The sequence below is a fragment of the Scyliorhinus canicula genome, chromosome 3 (assembly GCF_902713615.1).
Source record: "Scyliorhinus canicula chromosome 3, sScyCan1.1, whole genome shotgun sequence".
Classification (NCBI taxonomy): domain Eukaryota; kingdom Metazoa; phylum Chordata; class Chondrichthyes; order Carcharhiniformes; family Scyliorhinidae; genus Scyliorhinus; species Scyliorhinus canicula.
This window is the reverse complement of record NC_052148.1, coordinates 82,874,728-82,890,795: the sequence shown is the minus strand read 5'-3', so window position 1 is coordinate 82,890,795 and position 16,068 is coordinate 82,874,728. Positions and strand designations below refer to the sequence as shown.

The 16,068-nt window shown below is 44.4% G+C and overlaps 1 protein-coding gene across 4 annotated transcripts in view; it reads right to left on the bottom strand.

Annotated features, from left to right (window-relative positions):
* Positions 1-678: 678 nt before the first annotated feature.
* The window catches only part of epg5 (ectopic P-granules autophagy protein 5 homolog (C. elegans)), a 236,083-nt gene continuing 220,693 nt past the window's right edge, over positions 679-16,068 (bottom strand). For 3 of the 4 annotated variants that reach the window (XM_038790783.1, XM_038790784.1, XM_038790785.1), the window contains exons 42-44: positions 13,738-13,953; positions 12,053-12,167; positions 679-5,671 (exon numbers count right to left, since the gene is read on the bottom strand). In XM_038790783.1, the coding sequence (XP_038646711.1) occupies positions 5,489-5,671; positions 12,053-12,167; positions 13,738-13,953 (514 nt within the window). In that variant the 3' untranslated portion in view covers positions 679-5,488. Of the gene's footprint in view, positions 5,672-12,052; positions 12,168-13,737; positions 13,954-16,068 lie in introns of those variants that run through there. The other variant, XM_038790786.1, reaches the window with a different exon arrangement.

Here is a 16,068-nt window from a genome sequence, read left to right as displayed (position 1 = left end):
ATGGTTAGTTGGAGAATACATGGGGCTGGACTCTCCAGTCCCCCAGCCGCGTGTTTCTTGGCAGGGGGAGGCGGCGCGTCATTCCTGCTGTTCCAGCTGCTGTCAATAGGAATTCCCACTGACAACACCCAACGTTGCCAGGAAACCGCAAGCGGGGGTCTGCGGCCAGCAAGATCAGAGAATCCCGCCGCCAGGAAACAGCCAGAGAATTCCGGCCATGGTTTTAACTTTCCTATAAATGATCCTGTAGTGGATTTGAAAGATTACCTACACTGTGTGAAAGGCAACTGAAAAATAATTCTAAAACCATGTTTAAGATATTGATATTTAAACAGCTTAGTTTAGTAAGGGAATTAGAAAAAACCCCCAATTATTTATAAACATTTGAAATGCAGCAATACATTTAGAACGGAATCATCATTGTATCTACCTACGTATTGTAAATTAACAACTATGTTTCAGAGTTTAAGGACACAAAGGACTATAACGCAGCTTGTTGCTAATCGGAATACTATCTCACCAGAGTCAACCAATAATGTTGCTCTTTTAATAATGAGGCTCTATTTATGATATGATGTAATGTCCCAACAGTGTCGCCAATACTGCGGGTGTTTCTATTCCTCTTACTGAATCACAAGGCTTTCCCGTATATCGGACAAATGACCACCAGTTAGTCAGTTCAAGTTCAAAGATGGTTTATTTACACACAAGGGTTACTTTGACATGCACGCACAATATAGTACAAGTTAAACTAAACCTATCGGCTACAATAACCTACACTTAACTTCAGGGCGACCGGCACTGTTTAGATTGATAAGGCCTTTATCTTGATCTCACGTGGCTGGTTTGAAGAAGGGGCTCTGTCTCTGCTGGGCTCATCCGTCAGGTAGCGATCGTTGGTCTTGGAATTGGCTGACTGGTCGTTAAGCTGCAGTTGGGCTGGCACAGGGCGGATCCTAAAGAGGCCAAACACATGGCTATGTCCCCTTTTATCCCTTTGAGATTTTGCGCTCTTTGGGGCGGTCCTTAATCTTGGACCCAATAATTTGACAGGCTTTGATCACTGCCTTCGATTTTGGCCAAAAAAGGGGCGGGTGCTTTGGTGGCTGGCCGGGTCCTTAGCGGTCATTGACCTTGGCAGTATCGGTTTCTTGAGTGCAGTCCTATTGTTCTGGGGAAATGGGCCATTAGAATGCAAACGAGCGGGGGTTTTAATCAGGTCTAGCTATCTGCTTTTTAAATACACAGAATCTGTCTGAGTTCTGGGTTAGCCATAATTCCCATGGTCCTTTGCAGTTGGCTACAAGCTTAAGTACAGCAAAACCTCTCTGGGGGAGCGCTCAGATAAAATTGCACTTGATAAACTGGCTACTGTCAATGTAGATCTTACATATATACTTTCAATTTCATAAGGACTGAAAGTACTCTATTTTACAGAAAGAGCTGGTTTAGATGGACTATATTGTATGTTTCAAATATTATTGAATCTTATCTGACACACATCAAACACCAGCCTGGTAGCATACTTCCATTAAATTTTACCAATGTCAAAAATTTGACTATGAAGTTGAATGTTTGAAGAGAGCACGTGAAATCCATCACATTCTGCAAGGTACCACTGGATTTCAGTTGAACTTCAATTTTATTAATTTCTATAAAGTGCACAGCATTACATCACTAACAGCAGCATCCAAGATATGCTTTCAATAACTTGAGTCATACATTAATTAAATCATTTGAACAGTACTGCCATTTAAAGAAAAAAATCAAATTTATTCAGCTATTTAGATATTTTTAAACATATGTTGGTGACACAAAATACTTGCCTACATTAATTAGTTTGACATCAAAAATGGGGAATGTTGTATGTTCTGGAGCTGCATTAACAACTGGTTCCTGTAACAATGGTTACATTTATTATATTCTAGGTGAGATCCTAGTGCAATTATGAGCACTTGTTTCCTCATTAATAGCATCCAAGATGTGCTTTCAATAATTTGACTTAATTAAATAATTTGAACATATCTATCATTTAAATAGAAAAAAGTATTGTTTAGCTAATATTAGGTAATTTTCTCTGCTAGATATGCAGGGAAATTCCACTGTTTGTCACTCACATTATTTATGTAATAACAAAAGTCCTTGATTTTATTAGGGTTATATAGATGGTACTATTGTGAATTTGGAAATTATATGCCACCTATGATGTCACAACTTTTTTTGTCAAATAATCTGAACAGCATCAGTTGCCTAATGTAACAAAAATGAAACATTAGCTAAAATTAAAATATACATTACAATGTTAATTTACTTGCATCATGTGCTTACATATGAAATGTAAAGGCACTTATACAAAGGTCCTTTATGGCAGTTGTTACAAGTTAATTTTAAGGTGCTACTTAAAGATGCTCAGTTTAAAATAAATTATTTCAAATCTCACAATAGCAAACACAAGAATTCCATGTGAATGTATTAAATATTCATGTTGATATTCCCACAGCATAATTTCAAGACTAATGATACTTAACTACAGAATTCCACTTCAAGTAACTGAAATAATAACATTGTGTATAATTGTTGAGAACAAAAATTGATAGTTTATGTGTTTCAATACTTTAGGTCCCGCCCGATGCATCAGTAAGGAAGAAACTTAACGGGTCACTAAACTAAATTTATTATTTTTCAAATTTTCCAATTAAGGGGAAATTTAGTGTGGCCAATCCACCTACTCTGCACTTCTTTTTGGGTTTTGTGTCGAGATCCACGTGATATGGGGAGAATGTGCAAACTCCACACGGACAGCGACCCAGGGCCAGGATCGAACACAGGTCCTCGGCACCCTGAGTCACTAACTGAATTAAGACTGCCAAGAGCCAACAGCAGCAAGATATTCTGTACAGTTTATTTGCTGAAATATAAATATATAACAAAATGTAAATTGTTTATTCCTTGCAAAAAAAGACCTTCCATCAAACATAACACTTGTCTTTAACAAAATCAAAATGCCTGACAGAAGCATTTAAAATTATGAAGGGATGAGACAGAGTCTCATTTTCTGTTTCTAGTGGTTCTAGAACAAGGATGTAAGAATAATTGTAAGATCATACACAAAGAACAGAAGTTTTGTTTCTTTATGCAGAGGGTCACAAGGCACAAGCAGAATTAGTGTGTGAAGCAGGTATAACATGAACATTTAAGAATGGGTTAGTTAAGTGATTGGTTATTTTTAGAGTCGAGTGCTCCAAGTCATTTCTGTTTGGCTTCACAACCCCCACCTTCCATAAGCTTCAACCCACCAAATCCTCTGCTGCCAGGAGGCCATTTGGCCCATCGAGTCTACACGGGCCCTTGAAAGAGCATCCTACCTAAACCCACACCTCTACTCTATCCTCGTAACCCAGTAAGAGAAAGTGCAAACTCCACACAGTCACCCTAGGCTGGAATCGAACCCGGGTCCCTGGAGCTGTGAGGCATCAGTTCTAACCACTGTGCCACCCTACTTGCTCCAGTTTATTTATTTATTCATTCATGGAATACCGTCATCACAGGGCAAGGCCAATATATGTTGCTCATCCCTAATTGTTCTTGAGAAGCAGTGCTCACCTGAGGAAGCAGTGCTCCGAAAGCTAGTGTTTGAAACAAACCTGTTGGACTTTAACCTGGTGTTGTAAGACTTCTTAATGTGCTTGAGAAGGTGGTGGTAGGCCTCCTTGAATTACTGCAGTTCATGTGGTGTAGGTAAATCCACAGTGCTGTTGGAAGCTCCAGGATTTTGACCCTGCCATAAATGAAGAGTGATATATTTCCAAGTCAAAATGGTTATGACTTGGAGGGAAACATTCAGGTAGTGTTGTTCTGTCCTTTTGTTATAGGTGGTTTATGTCACGGGTTTGGAATATTACAGGCATGATGCACCATGGTGAATTTGTTACCAATCAAATGAGTTTCTTTATCTTGGATGGAAATAAGCTTCAAGTGTTGCTTGAATTGCATTCATCGAGGCAAGTAGGGAATACTTCATCACATTCTTGATCTGTGCCCTGTAGATGGGAAGTCAGGAGATGAGCTACTTGCCACAGAATACTAAATTTCTGACTGCTATTACAGTCACAGTATTTACGTGGTTAGTCCAGTAAAGTCAATAGTGACTGCCATGATGTTGGTAGGGGGAATTCGACAAAGGTATTGAATATCGGGGGGAAGCGGTTAGATGTTTTCTTGTTAGAGATGGTCATTATATGCCACTTGTGTGATACAAATGTTACCTGCCACCTACTAGCCCTAGCCTGAATATTGAAAGGATCTTATTAAATGAATTCCTGCAGTGATATCTTGCAGCTGAAAAGATTAGCATCCAATAACCACAACCACCTTCCTTTATGCTGATTTGGTTCCTGCCAGTGCACTGCAGACCTATATAATGCTCTGACTGAGCAACACCTTGATTTTTAAAATTCTTAACCTTGTTTGCAACTCAGTTTGTGATCTCGCCACTCCCTATCTCTGTAACCACCTCAAGCCCCATACACCTCCCAGTTGCTAACTGCACTTCGCAAATTCTAGCCTCTTGTGCTTCCAGGAACTTAATGGCTTCAAAACTGGCAGTTGTGTCTTGATCTGTCAAAAGCCTACGCTCAAGAATTCCCTCTCAATCTCTTTCTGTTTAAGATCCTCCTTAAAACCTAACTCTTTGAACAGGTTTTTGGTCATCTTCTCAAATATGTTTTAGGGCTTCGTGTCTAATTCTGTTTGATGATGCTCCTGTGAAGCTCCTTAGGACATTTTATTATATTAAGAATGGCATATGAATGCAAGTTGTTGTTGGTTCTAAGGATGATTGTGTTATATTTGTTCCATGAGTAATAGCAATGGAGAAGGAGCTTGAATATTTGTGAGGAAAATCATATTCAGTATTTTATATTAATTAAAATATTGAAAAATATTTTCAAAAGAGCTACTTATTTACTTAAAAATATTTTTTTATTTTTTTATAAAGAGTACCCAATTCATTTTTCCACTTAAAGGACAATTTAGTGTGGCCAATCCACCTATCCTGCACATCTTTGGGTTGTGGGGGCGAAACCCACGCAAACACGAGGAAATGTGTGCTACTTATTTACTTGATCAATCTCAAAATTGATGACCTAGGATGTAGAATGTACTTTATCAACAATATTATTTAATTACTGTACATATTTTTGCAACACAAACTGATAATTCACATCAGATTGTATAAAAACAAAGAGTAAACACACAAACAGCAGACTGATGTTATTTAACAAAGGTAGTTCTGTTCATTTTTTAAAGCATTTTGTAAATGGCTCACATTATGTCATGATCCAAAATAATCCAATGATTACTTGATAATTGATTCATTAAAGGATGTAGTAATTTAGTTCAAATCATTTCATTGGAGACATTCTCAATTTTTCTTGCAGTATTAATGAGAATATTAGACTCTATCCTCAGATTTTGCTCTGGCAAAATATTAACGGATAATGTCTAGATAATGTGTGTCAGGATAAAGGAAACTAATAAGAACAGCTAATAGCTTGTTGCCATCCAAAATACAATAGTTTGGGTTCTTGATAAACACTGTAGCCTGAGAAATCTCTTCTTGATAATCTGCATACTGCTTACTCAATGACATTGATTCTAGTCCATTCAGTGCCTGAAATACAAGGAAATTTTTAAAATTTTACTTTGCATTTAAAAAAGTACAGAACAATGTATTCATAATTGGGAATAATTGCCCATGATATAGTAATTAGAAATATTTGAAGTTTTTTGGAGGAACCAGTGAACATATTTTGTGTAATAAAATGCTGAACTGGTCATCAAGGAGCATGAAAAATAAAAATGCCTTCAATGGCTGATGCATTCAATCTAGAACTCAAATAAAACCTTTTGCTTGCAGAAGTCTATGGGCATACTATCGCTGGAACAGGTGCACCCCTGTTTAGTGGTGGCATTCTCACCTGAGTCAGAAGATTCTGTGTTCAAGTCTCACTCAAGGGACTTAAAATGTTTTTTTTTTAAAAAGAGTACCCAATTACTTTTTTCCAATTAAGGGGCAATTTAGCATGGTCAATCTACCTACCAGGCACATCTTTGGTTTGTGGGGGCAAAATCCCCCAAGATGCCAAGAGACAGTATCAGACTAAGCTAGAGTCATAGACTCTCGTCGGTTGTGGCAAGGCTTAAACAAAATATCGGGCTACAAAGCGAAACCGAGTAGAATCACCGGCAGCAGCGCACCTCTCCCTGATGAACTCAATGCAATCTATGCTCGGTTCGAGCAGGAAACCATCAATTCGCTGTCAATTGTCCCAGCAAACTTGGACACACCCATACCCACCCACCGTCACAGCTTTCGAAGTCAGGTCGGCCTTCTTGAAAGTGAACCCTCGAAAACCGACGGGTTCTGATGGGGTCCATGGTCATGCATTCAGATACTGCGCGGACCAGCTGGCAGATGTGTTCGGGAACATCTTCAATCTCTCCCTAATCCTTTCCAAGGTTCCCACCTGCTTCAAGATGACCATAATCATAGTGGTGCCAAAGATGAACCAAGAAATGTGCCTCAACGACTACCCTCCAGTGGCCTTGACAGTGATCATTATAAAGTGCTTTGAGAGGTTGGTCATGAGACACATCAACTCCATACTCCCAGAGAGCCTAGGTCCACTGCAATTCGCATACCACCACTAACCGGTCCACAGCAGACGCCATCTCTCTAGCCCTACACTGATCCCTGGAACATCTTGACAACAAGGACTCCTATGTCAGACTCCTATTTATTGACTACAGCTCCGCCTTCAACACCATAATCCCAGCCAAGCTCATGTCAAAGCTCCAAAACCTAGGACTTGGCTCCTCCCTCTGCAACTGGATCCTCGACTTCCTAACCCATAGACCACAATCAGTAAGGATAAACAACACTTCCTCACGATAGTCCTCAATACCGGAGCTCCGCAAGGCTGCGTACTTAGCCACCTACTATACTCCCTATACACACACGACTGGCAAACTTCGGCTCCAACTCCATCTACATGTTTGCTGAAGACACAACCATAGTGGGTTGGATCTCGAACAATGATGAGTCAGAATACAGAAAGGAGATAGAGAAACCCAGTGGAGCAGTGTAACAACAATAATAATCTCTCCCTCAATGTTAGGAAAACGAAAGAGCTGGTCATTGACTTCTGGAAGCAAAGTATCGTATAAACCCGTCTGTATCAATGGGGCCGAGGTGGAGATGGTAGATAGCTTCAAATTCCTAGATGTTCACACCATCAACAGTCTGCCCTGGTCATCCTACGCCGATGCTACGACCAAGAAAGCACAACGCTTATACTTCCTCAGGAAAGTAAGGGAATTTGGCATGTCCACATTGACTCTCATCAGCTTTTACAGCTGCACCATAGAAAGCATCCTATCTGGCTGCATCGCAGCCTGGTATGGTGACTGCTCAACCCAAGACCGAAAAAAACTACAGAGTGGTGAACACAGCCCAGTCCAACATGAGAGTTGTATACAACTGAGGCTTTATTGCTCCAAGATGTGTGGCATCCCACACAGGTGGCGAAATGGCTGCAGCATGGAGGACACACACATTTATACTCCAGGGACGACCGACGTACCTGTAGTACAGGTCCGACCATACATCACCTAATATAGGTGCAACAGTGGTTTACCACATTCAACTCCTGTTAAAATTGAGTCTGGCGGGGTGGTGGAGAACTATATACAACAAATGAGTTATACATTTACAATATTGGAGAGAAGAAAAATGTCTTTTGAAGTGCAGTGGACCAGTTAGAGGTTTAACCGGTCCGGGGCCTTGATGTGCTGCTGGGTGCGACGCAGTGGTGGCGGCGATGGCGGTCTGATCTTCGGTGACTCCGGGAGCGTGCCAAAATCCTCTTCATCCTCGGGCATGGACAGGGGGAGGACGGATGGTCCTGGGGGGGGGGTTGCTGCTGGGAGCATCGAGGGAGGGGAGGGTGGCGCCGGGCCAGAGAGGTGTGTGTGTGTGTGGAACCTGCTGGTGCCAGGTCCCTGAGGGAGACAGTATCCTGGTGGCCGTCGGGGTACGCCACGTAGGCATACTGGGGGTTTTCATGGAGCAATTGCACCCTCTCCACCAACGGGTCGGCCTTGTGGAGTCGGATGTGCCTATGGAGCAGGACGGGTCCTGGAGCTGCAAGCCAAGTCGGGAGCGAGACCCCAGATGTGGACTTCCTGAGGAAGGCAAAAAGACATTCATGGGGTGTGTTGTTAGTGGCGGTACACAGCAGTGACCGAATGGAGTGTAGTGCATCAGGGAGGACCTCTTGCCAGCGGGAGGCCGGGAGGTTCCTGGACCTTAGGGCGAGTTGGACGGCCCTCCATACCGTCCCATTCTCCCTCTCTACCTGTCCGTTTCCCTGGGGGTTATAGCTTGTCGTCCTGCTGGAGGCGATACCCCTGCTGAGCAGGAACTGAAGTAGCTCATCACTCATGAATGAGGTCCCGTCACTGTGGATGAAAGCGGGGAAGCCGAACAGAGCGAAGATTGTGTGGAGGGCTTTGATGACGGTGGCAGACGTCATGTTGGGGCATGGGATGGCGATGGGGAATCTGGAGTACTCATCGACCACACGGAGAAAGTATGCGTAAAGGTCGGTGGAGGGGAGGGGCCCTTTGAAATCCACGCTGAGGCGCTCAAAGGGGCGAGAGGCCTTCACCAGGCATGCATGGTCCGGCCGGTAGAAGTGCGGCTTGCACTCCGCACAGACCCGGCAGTCCCTGGTGATTGTCCGTACTCCCTCGACGGAGTAGGGCAGATTGCGGGCCTTTATAAAATGGTACAACCGTGTGACTCCCGGGTGACAAAGGCTGTCGTGCAGGGCCCGGAGTCGGTCTACTTGTGCGCTGGCACATGTACCTCGGGATAGGGCGTCTGGGGGCTCGTTGATCTTGCTGGGGCGATACAAAATCTCATAATTGTAGGTGGAGAGCTCGATCCTCCACCTCAAGATATTATCATTCTTGATCTTGCCCCGCTGTGTGTTATTGAACATGAAGGCTACCGACCGTTGGTCAGTGAGGAGAGTGAATCTCCTGCCGGCCAGGTAATGCCTTCAATGCCGCATAGCTTCAACGACAGTTTGGGCCTCTTTTTCGACGGATGTGTGCCGAATTTCTGAGGCATGAAGGGTGCGGGAAAAGAATGCCACGGGTCTGCCTGCCTGCTTGAGGGTGGCGGCTAGGGCAACGTCTGATGCGTCGCTCTCTACTTGAAAGGGCAGTGTCTCGTCTACTGCGTGCATCCCGGCCTTGGCGATATCGGCTCTGATACGGGCGAAGGCCTGTTGTGCCTCGGCCGTCAGGGGAAAATGGGTGGGCTGTATGAGTGGGTGGGCCTTGTCCGCATAGTTTGGGACCCACAGGGCGTAGTATGAAAAGAACCCCAGGCAGCGTTTGAGGGCCTTGGGGCAGTGGGGGTCCTGTCCTGGGTGCTGTACCGTCTGCTCCTGGTGACGAAGGGTTTGCAATTCAGGGTTAGATTTGTGAAGAGAGAAGGCGGATCGACCTTTAGGGTCGCGAGGCCGCACACAGTAAGGGGTGGTAGGGGCCCGTCGAATTTCAGGGTTAGGCTCTGGAGGTTGCACTGCAAGTCCAGGCCGAGTAGTAGGGCAGCGTAGAGGTTAGGGAGGATGTAGAGGCAGAAGCCGCTGAATTCTACGCCCTGGACCGTGAGTGTGACCGTACAGTACCTCCGGATCGCCACGGAATGGGATCCGGAGGCCAGGGAGATACTTTGGTTGGCGGGGTGTACCGCTAGGGAGCAGCGCCTTACCATATCCGGGTGGATGAAGTTTTCGGTGCTCCCGGAGTCCAGCAGGCAAGAGGTCACGTGTCCGTTGATTTTCACGCTGGTCGATGCGGTAGCCAGGTTGTGCGGACGATACTGGTCGATGGTCACTGAGGCGAGTCGTGGTCGGTCGTAGCTGGTGTCGGATGATGGGGAGCCCGTGGGGGGGGGGGGGGGGGGGGCACAGGTCCTGGAACGCTGGCGGTGCCCATGTGCCGTACGTGGCGGGGGTTGACCAAGATGGGCGGCGCCCACTGGCCGCGCTTGGTCTGAGGGGGAGAAGATGGCGGCGCCTGGCCGCGCATGGTCTGAGCGGGAGAAGATGGCGGCGCCCACTGGCCGTGCATGGACTGGGGAGGTGAAGATGGAGGCGCGCACTGTCCGTAAACGAGGGGGATGGGGGCGATAGCGGCGCCTGCACGGGCCTGGCACACCGCGGCGAAGTGCCCCTTCTTATCGCAAGCCTTACAAAGGACAGCGCGGGCCAGGCAGCGTTGGTGGGGGGTGTTTCTGCTGGCTGCAAAAGTAACATCGGGGACCCCGGGGTTCACTGGCTGGCGCATGGCGCAGGCATATTGGCTGGGTAAGGCCCCTGCTGGGGCGGCAGGCTGTGGGATCCACGATGCGTAGGATGGGTGGGCCACGCGGCTGGGGGTGTAGGACTGAATGTTGCTTGAGGCGACCGTCAAAGAGAGCGCTAGCTCCTTTGTCTCTGTGAGATCGAGCGTGGCCCCTTCTAACAGTCGCCGGCGTATGAGGTCCAACCCAATCCCCGTAACAAAAGCGTCCCGCATAAGGAGGTTTGAATGTTCCGTGGCCGTAATGGCCTGACAGTCACAGTCCCGGACGAGTGGGATTAGGGCCCGCCAAAAGTCTTCTATGGACTCACCAGGGAGTTGAGAGCGAGTGGCGAGTACGTGCCTGGCGAAGAGCGTGTTCATCTTCTGATCGTAATTTTCTTTGAGAAGCGTCATGAATTTGGCGTAGTTTGGCGCGTCCAGATCAGCAGAAAGATGTTGGAGTTCAACCTTGAGTATAATCTGTATTTTCTGAGCCTCCGAGACAGGGCTTGGCGCCGAGTTGATGTACGCCTCAAAACAAGCTAGCCAATGCTGAATGTCCCTTTTAGCATTGCTTGATTGCGGATCCAGCTGTAAGCGATCTGGCTTGATACGGAGATCCATCTTTTGAAAATCTTAGAGCAATAAATTGATGCACGATCAATTGCACAAAGACGAGAGTTGAATACAACTGAGGCTTTATTGCTCTGAGATGTGTGGCCTCCCACAGCAGCTGGCGAAATGGCTGTAGCATGGAGGACACACAAATTTATACTCCAGGGACTACCGACATACCTGTAGTACAGGTCCTAACATACATAAGAACATAAGAACTAGGAGCAGGAGTAGGCCATCTGGCCCCTCGAGCCTGCTCCGCCATTCAATGAGATCATGGCTGATCTTTTGTGGACTCAGCTCCACTTTCCGGCCCGAACACCATAACCCTTAATCCCTTTATTCTTCAAAAAACAATCTATCTTTACCTTAAAAACATTTAATGAAGGAGCCTCAACTGCTTCACTGGGCAAGGAATTCCATAGATTCACAACCCTTTGGGTGAAGAGGTTCCTCCTAAACTCAGTCCAAAATCTACTTCCCCTTATTTTGAGGCTATGTCCCCTAGTTCTGCTTTCACCCGCCAGTGGAAACAACCTGCCCGCATCTATCCTAACTATTCCCTTCATAATTTTAAATGTTTCTATAAGATTCCCCCTCATCCTTCTAAATTCCAACAAGTACAGTCCCAGTCTACTCAACCTCTCCTCGTAATCCAACCCCTTCAGTTCTGGGATTAACCTAGTGAATCTCCTCTGCACACCCTCCAGTACCAGTACGTCCTTAACATCACCTAATATAGGTGCAACAGTGGTTTACCACAGGTGTCAAACTAAGATGGGCAATAGAATCAAAGGAAGCAACTCAGGAATTAGAACGAGTTGGGGAAAATAAGTATGTTTGTGGGCAGATTAACGATAGCTTAAATTCAACATAAAGAATGTGAAGCTCTGTAGTTAAGAAGGAAGAATGGGCAACATGCATATTCATGCAGGTTGAAGTTGAATGGTCTTCTTTAGCTGTAATTAATTTCTGAAAATATATCCAGCATTGAACCCATAGTGTAAGTTCTCAATACCTGCTGTGCTTTGGGAGATAGATGCAGTTCTGTGCCAGGCTTTATTCGAATGCGATTCTCTGGAGGAAGCTGAACCAATAGGAATGCTGACATGCTTCGTGCTACCACTCGAAATCTATAGAGACAAACAATTGGAAATCTGAATACCGGCCGGCATGAAAACAGGACTGAAATAAATCGTACAGGAAAGGTTGCAAATCTCAATATCAAGTAAATGGATGTGTAAAGAAAGTAATGAATATACTTGAAAGCAAAAACTGCTTATGCTGTAATTCTGAAATGAAACAGAAAATGTTGGAAATAATCAGCATCTATGAGGAGAGAAACTGAGCTGACATCTCAGGTTGATAGCCTTGCTATATAATCTATGTTGCTGAAAAAAGAGACATGCTAGTGAAGCTTTTGGTCTTGCACCCCACCAATCAGGCCAGCTTGCAAGAAATACCAACAGTCTATTTAATAACAGTTTATACTGCATGAGAGTGCTGATTAGTTGGCAAATGGATTCTGATTGGTAGAGGCATTGCCATGGAGAATGCAACAGGAAACACTTAACTGCCAAGATTTGTTCAAATTCAAACTAGGCAGGTCAACTTGGATTAGTCAAGGCATTGCCATGAAGAATGAACCAGGGGAATGTGTGACTTGCAAGCTTTTGTTTAGCTAAAAAAAGGCACAATGCACGGATGTGCTCCTTGTGTCTGCAATGAACAGGGTCCTGTGTATGAATATATAATATTACCTCATCGGCAATCTTGTAGAAAGGGCCCTGGCCATTTACTCACCGTGCAAATGTGATGTTGAAATTGGGATGCATCAAAGTCATTCTGCGGGATTAAACTTGTTCCCTTTACTACTGATATTACTTGTGAGTTGTTCTGATGAGTTAAATGAAGAGCTTTAATAGCATATCTCTTTTTTCAACAACAACCCAGATGTTTGTCGCCCCCAATCCCGCTGGTGAGCATTTTCTACTTGTATATTTGTAAGCCCCACATCATATTCCAGCAAAGAATCATTGCACCTTCCTATTTTAACTCACTGTAGAGTGGAAGATGCTAGCCACCTTTATTATAACCAGAAAGAAACAAGTGCGGCATTGAAAATGAAAAATGCTGAAAATACTTAGTGTGGGCTTGTGTTATAATATAAAAATATGCAACTGTTGCCCGAGTAGTTTACTGACTCATCTGAACCCTGTGACTCCCAAATTGCATTTTAATTTACAATCCTAATCAACTATTGTTTTCACCTAATGTATTTCATAGCTATTATGAATTCTATAAATCAATGACATAAAATGGACCAGTTTGAAATCCCATTAATTTAGGAAAATAATCTTAAAAAAAACACCATGCAAAAGCAGATGTTGCTGCTTCCGTGTGAAGCTCCTTAAAAAGCTCTTCGTATTTAGTGTGCCGTGCATTAGACATTAGAAAATTTTGATGAAATATGTATTTTAATAAAATGTCAGATTTTGAACACAGCTTGCCAAAAAAGTGGCTTACACAGGAGTTAAGTATGAAAAAATAATTTCTGAACATGAGAAATTAAGACTGATATTGCGATCTTTGGAAGTCTGAAAGAATCATATTAATTTATAAATCAGTTGTTGAAACAGAGTGAAAATCAAAATTAGACTGAAAACTATTTGTTTTTGCTAGACTTCACAGAAAATTCCCCACCTGTTTGAGAGGGGAGACTTCCTTCCAAGACCAATAGCTCCCAGAATTCCAGCAGATAGTTTCTCCTCTGCCAAATGATTTTGTCTCATTTGAAATGCATTTAGAATCCTCATTAAAAATTCCAATGCAGTTACATCCTTCTGTTTAAGTTGGATTAACGTCAACTCCAATACTTTGTGCCACCATAGGAACAACTTAGCCTCATCATTTGTATTGCTGTTTGAGAAAGAAATGTGCAGCAATGTTAACTTTCAGCAGAAAGCACAATCTCACATGAATATCCACCAGATTAAATCACAAGTCCTAAAGTGTTGAATGGCAAATTTTATTTGTATTAAAACAAATCCACCTTCAATTAAATTTTGGCACTATCAATTATTGAGTGTTAACATACTCCTGGAAACAAACCGATGTTGCTCAGATTGATAAATTGTGTATGTTTTCAGCTCACTTGTACACAATGCTTTAATTGTAGAGTTTTGGTGAGACCACATATGGAATAACGTGCTCAGTTTTGGGATCCACATTTGGGAAAGGATATATTTGCATTGGAGGTGGTACAGCCTCCCTAGTCCCCGGAATAGGGGGATGTCCTATGAAGAGAGATCGAGTACATTGGGTTTATATTCTCTAGAGTTTAGAAAAATGAGTGGCAATCTAATTGAAACCTACATGATTCTGAGGGGACTTGATAGAGTAGACGTTGTGATTATTTCCACTAGTCGGGAATCTAAAACACGGGGGATACAGTCTCAGGATAAGGGCCTGATCATATAGGACTGAGATGAGGAGAAATTCTTCACTCAAAGGATTGTGAATCTTTGGAATTTTCTGTTCCATCATTGAATACTTTAAGGCAGATATTTGGTCTCTAGGGGCATTAAGGGATATGGGGAATGGATGGGAAAACGGAGTTGAAGCTCAGGATCAGCAATATTAAATGGTTTCTACTCTATTAGCCATTTGACAGTGGGAATAATAAGTAAACAGATTGAAAGTGCAGTTTTTTTTAAAAGAACTATTTTTTATTAGGGTATTTGCAATTCTTATAATAACAACAGCGACATAAACATGGTACATTAAACATTTTCACCTCATCACAATGTTCACACACCTCAACCATAAAACAACAGTCTGCCCCCCACCAAGCAATTTGGAATGCTGCTTCTGCTGACATTTTAATTTTCCCTGAGAAAGTCGACGGACGGTTGCCACCTCCGGGTGAACCCTAACATTGACCCTCTTAAGGCAAACTTTATTTTCTCGAGACTGAGAAACCCAGCCATGTCACTAACCCAGGTCTCTGCCCTTGGGGGCTTCGAGTCCCTCCACATTAATAAGATCCGTCTCCGTCAGGGAGGTAAAGGCCAAGACGTCGGCCTTTTTTGCCCCCTGGACTCCAGGCTCTTCTGACACTCCAAAGATAGCCACCTCTGGAGTCAGCACCCCCCATGTTTTGAGTACCGTGGACATCGCCGTAGCGAAACCCTGCCAAAACCCTAAGCTTCGGGCATGCCCAAAACATGTGGACATGATTTGTTGGGCTTCCTGCGCACCTCGCACACCTGTCCTCGACCCCAAAAAACTTGCTCATCCGGACAGCCGTCATGTGTGCCCGGTGGACTACCTTGAACTGGATCAAGCTAAACCTGGCACATGATGAGAATGTGTTAACCCTGCTCTCCCCCAGCTCGTCTTCCCACTTGCCCGTAAGCTCCTCCATTGGAGTTTCCTCTGATTCCAAAAGTTCCTGGTAGATATCTGATACCTTCCCCTCTCCCACCCATGTACTGGAGACCACTCTGTCCTGTATCCCCCGTGGCGGCAGCAGCAGGAAGGCTGGTACCTGCCTTCTCAAGAGGTCTCGTACCTGCAGATACCTAAACCCATTCCCTGCTGGCAATTCAAATTTATCCTCCAAGGCTTTCAAGCTGGGGAAGCTCCTGTTTATAAATAGATCCCCCATCCTCCTAATTCCTACCCTTTGCCATCTCCAGAACCCACCATCCAGCCTACCTGGTACAAATTGGTGGTTATTATAAATCAGGGTCCAAACCGATGCTCCCTCCACTCTCTTTTATCTCTTCCACTGCCCCCAGATTCTCAGAGCTGCCACCACTGCCGGACTTGTGGAGTATTGGGCCGGCGAGAAGGGAAGAGATGCCATTATCACTGCTCGATCAACGAGCGAAAGCTATGATATGTGTCTCCGCACCCGTTTCCAGCCCTGGCTGGTCCGACACCCCGAATATGGCCTCTCCGGGACCCGGGTCCAGCTTCACATGCACCACCTTGGAAATTACCCTAAACACCTCCTTCCAGTACTCCCCA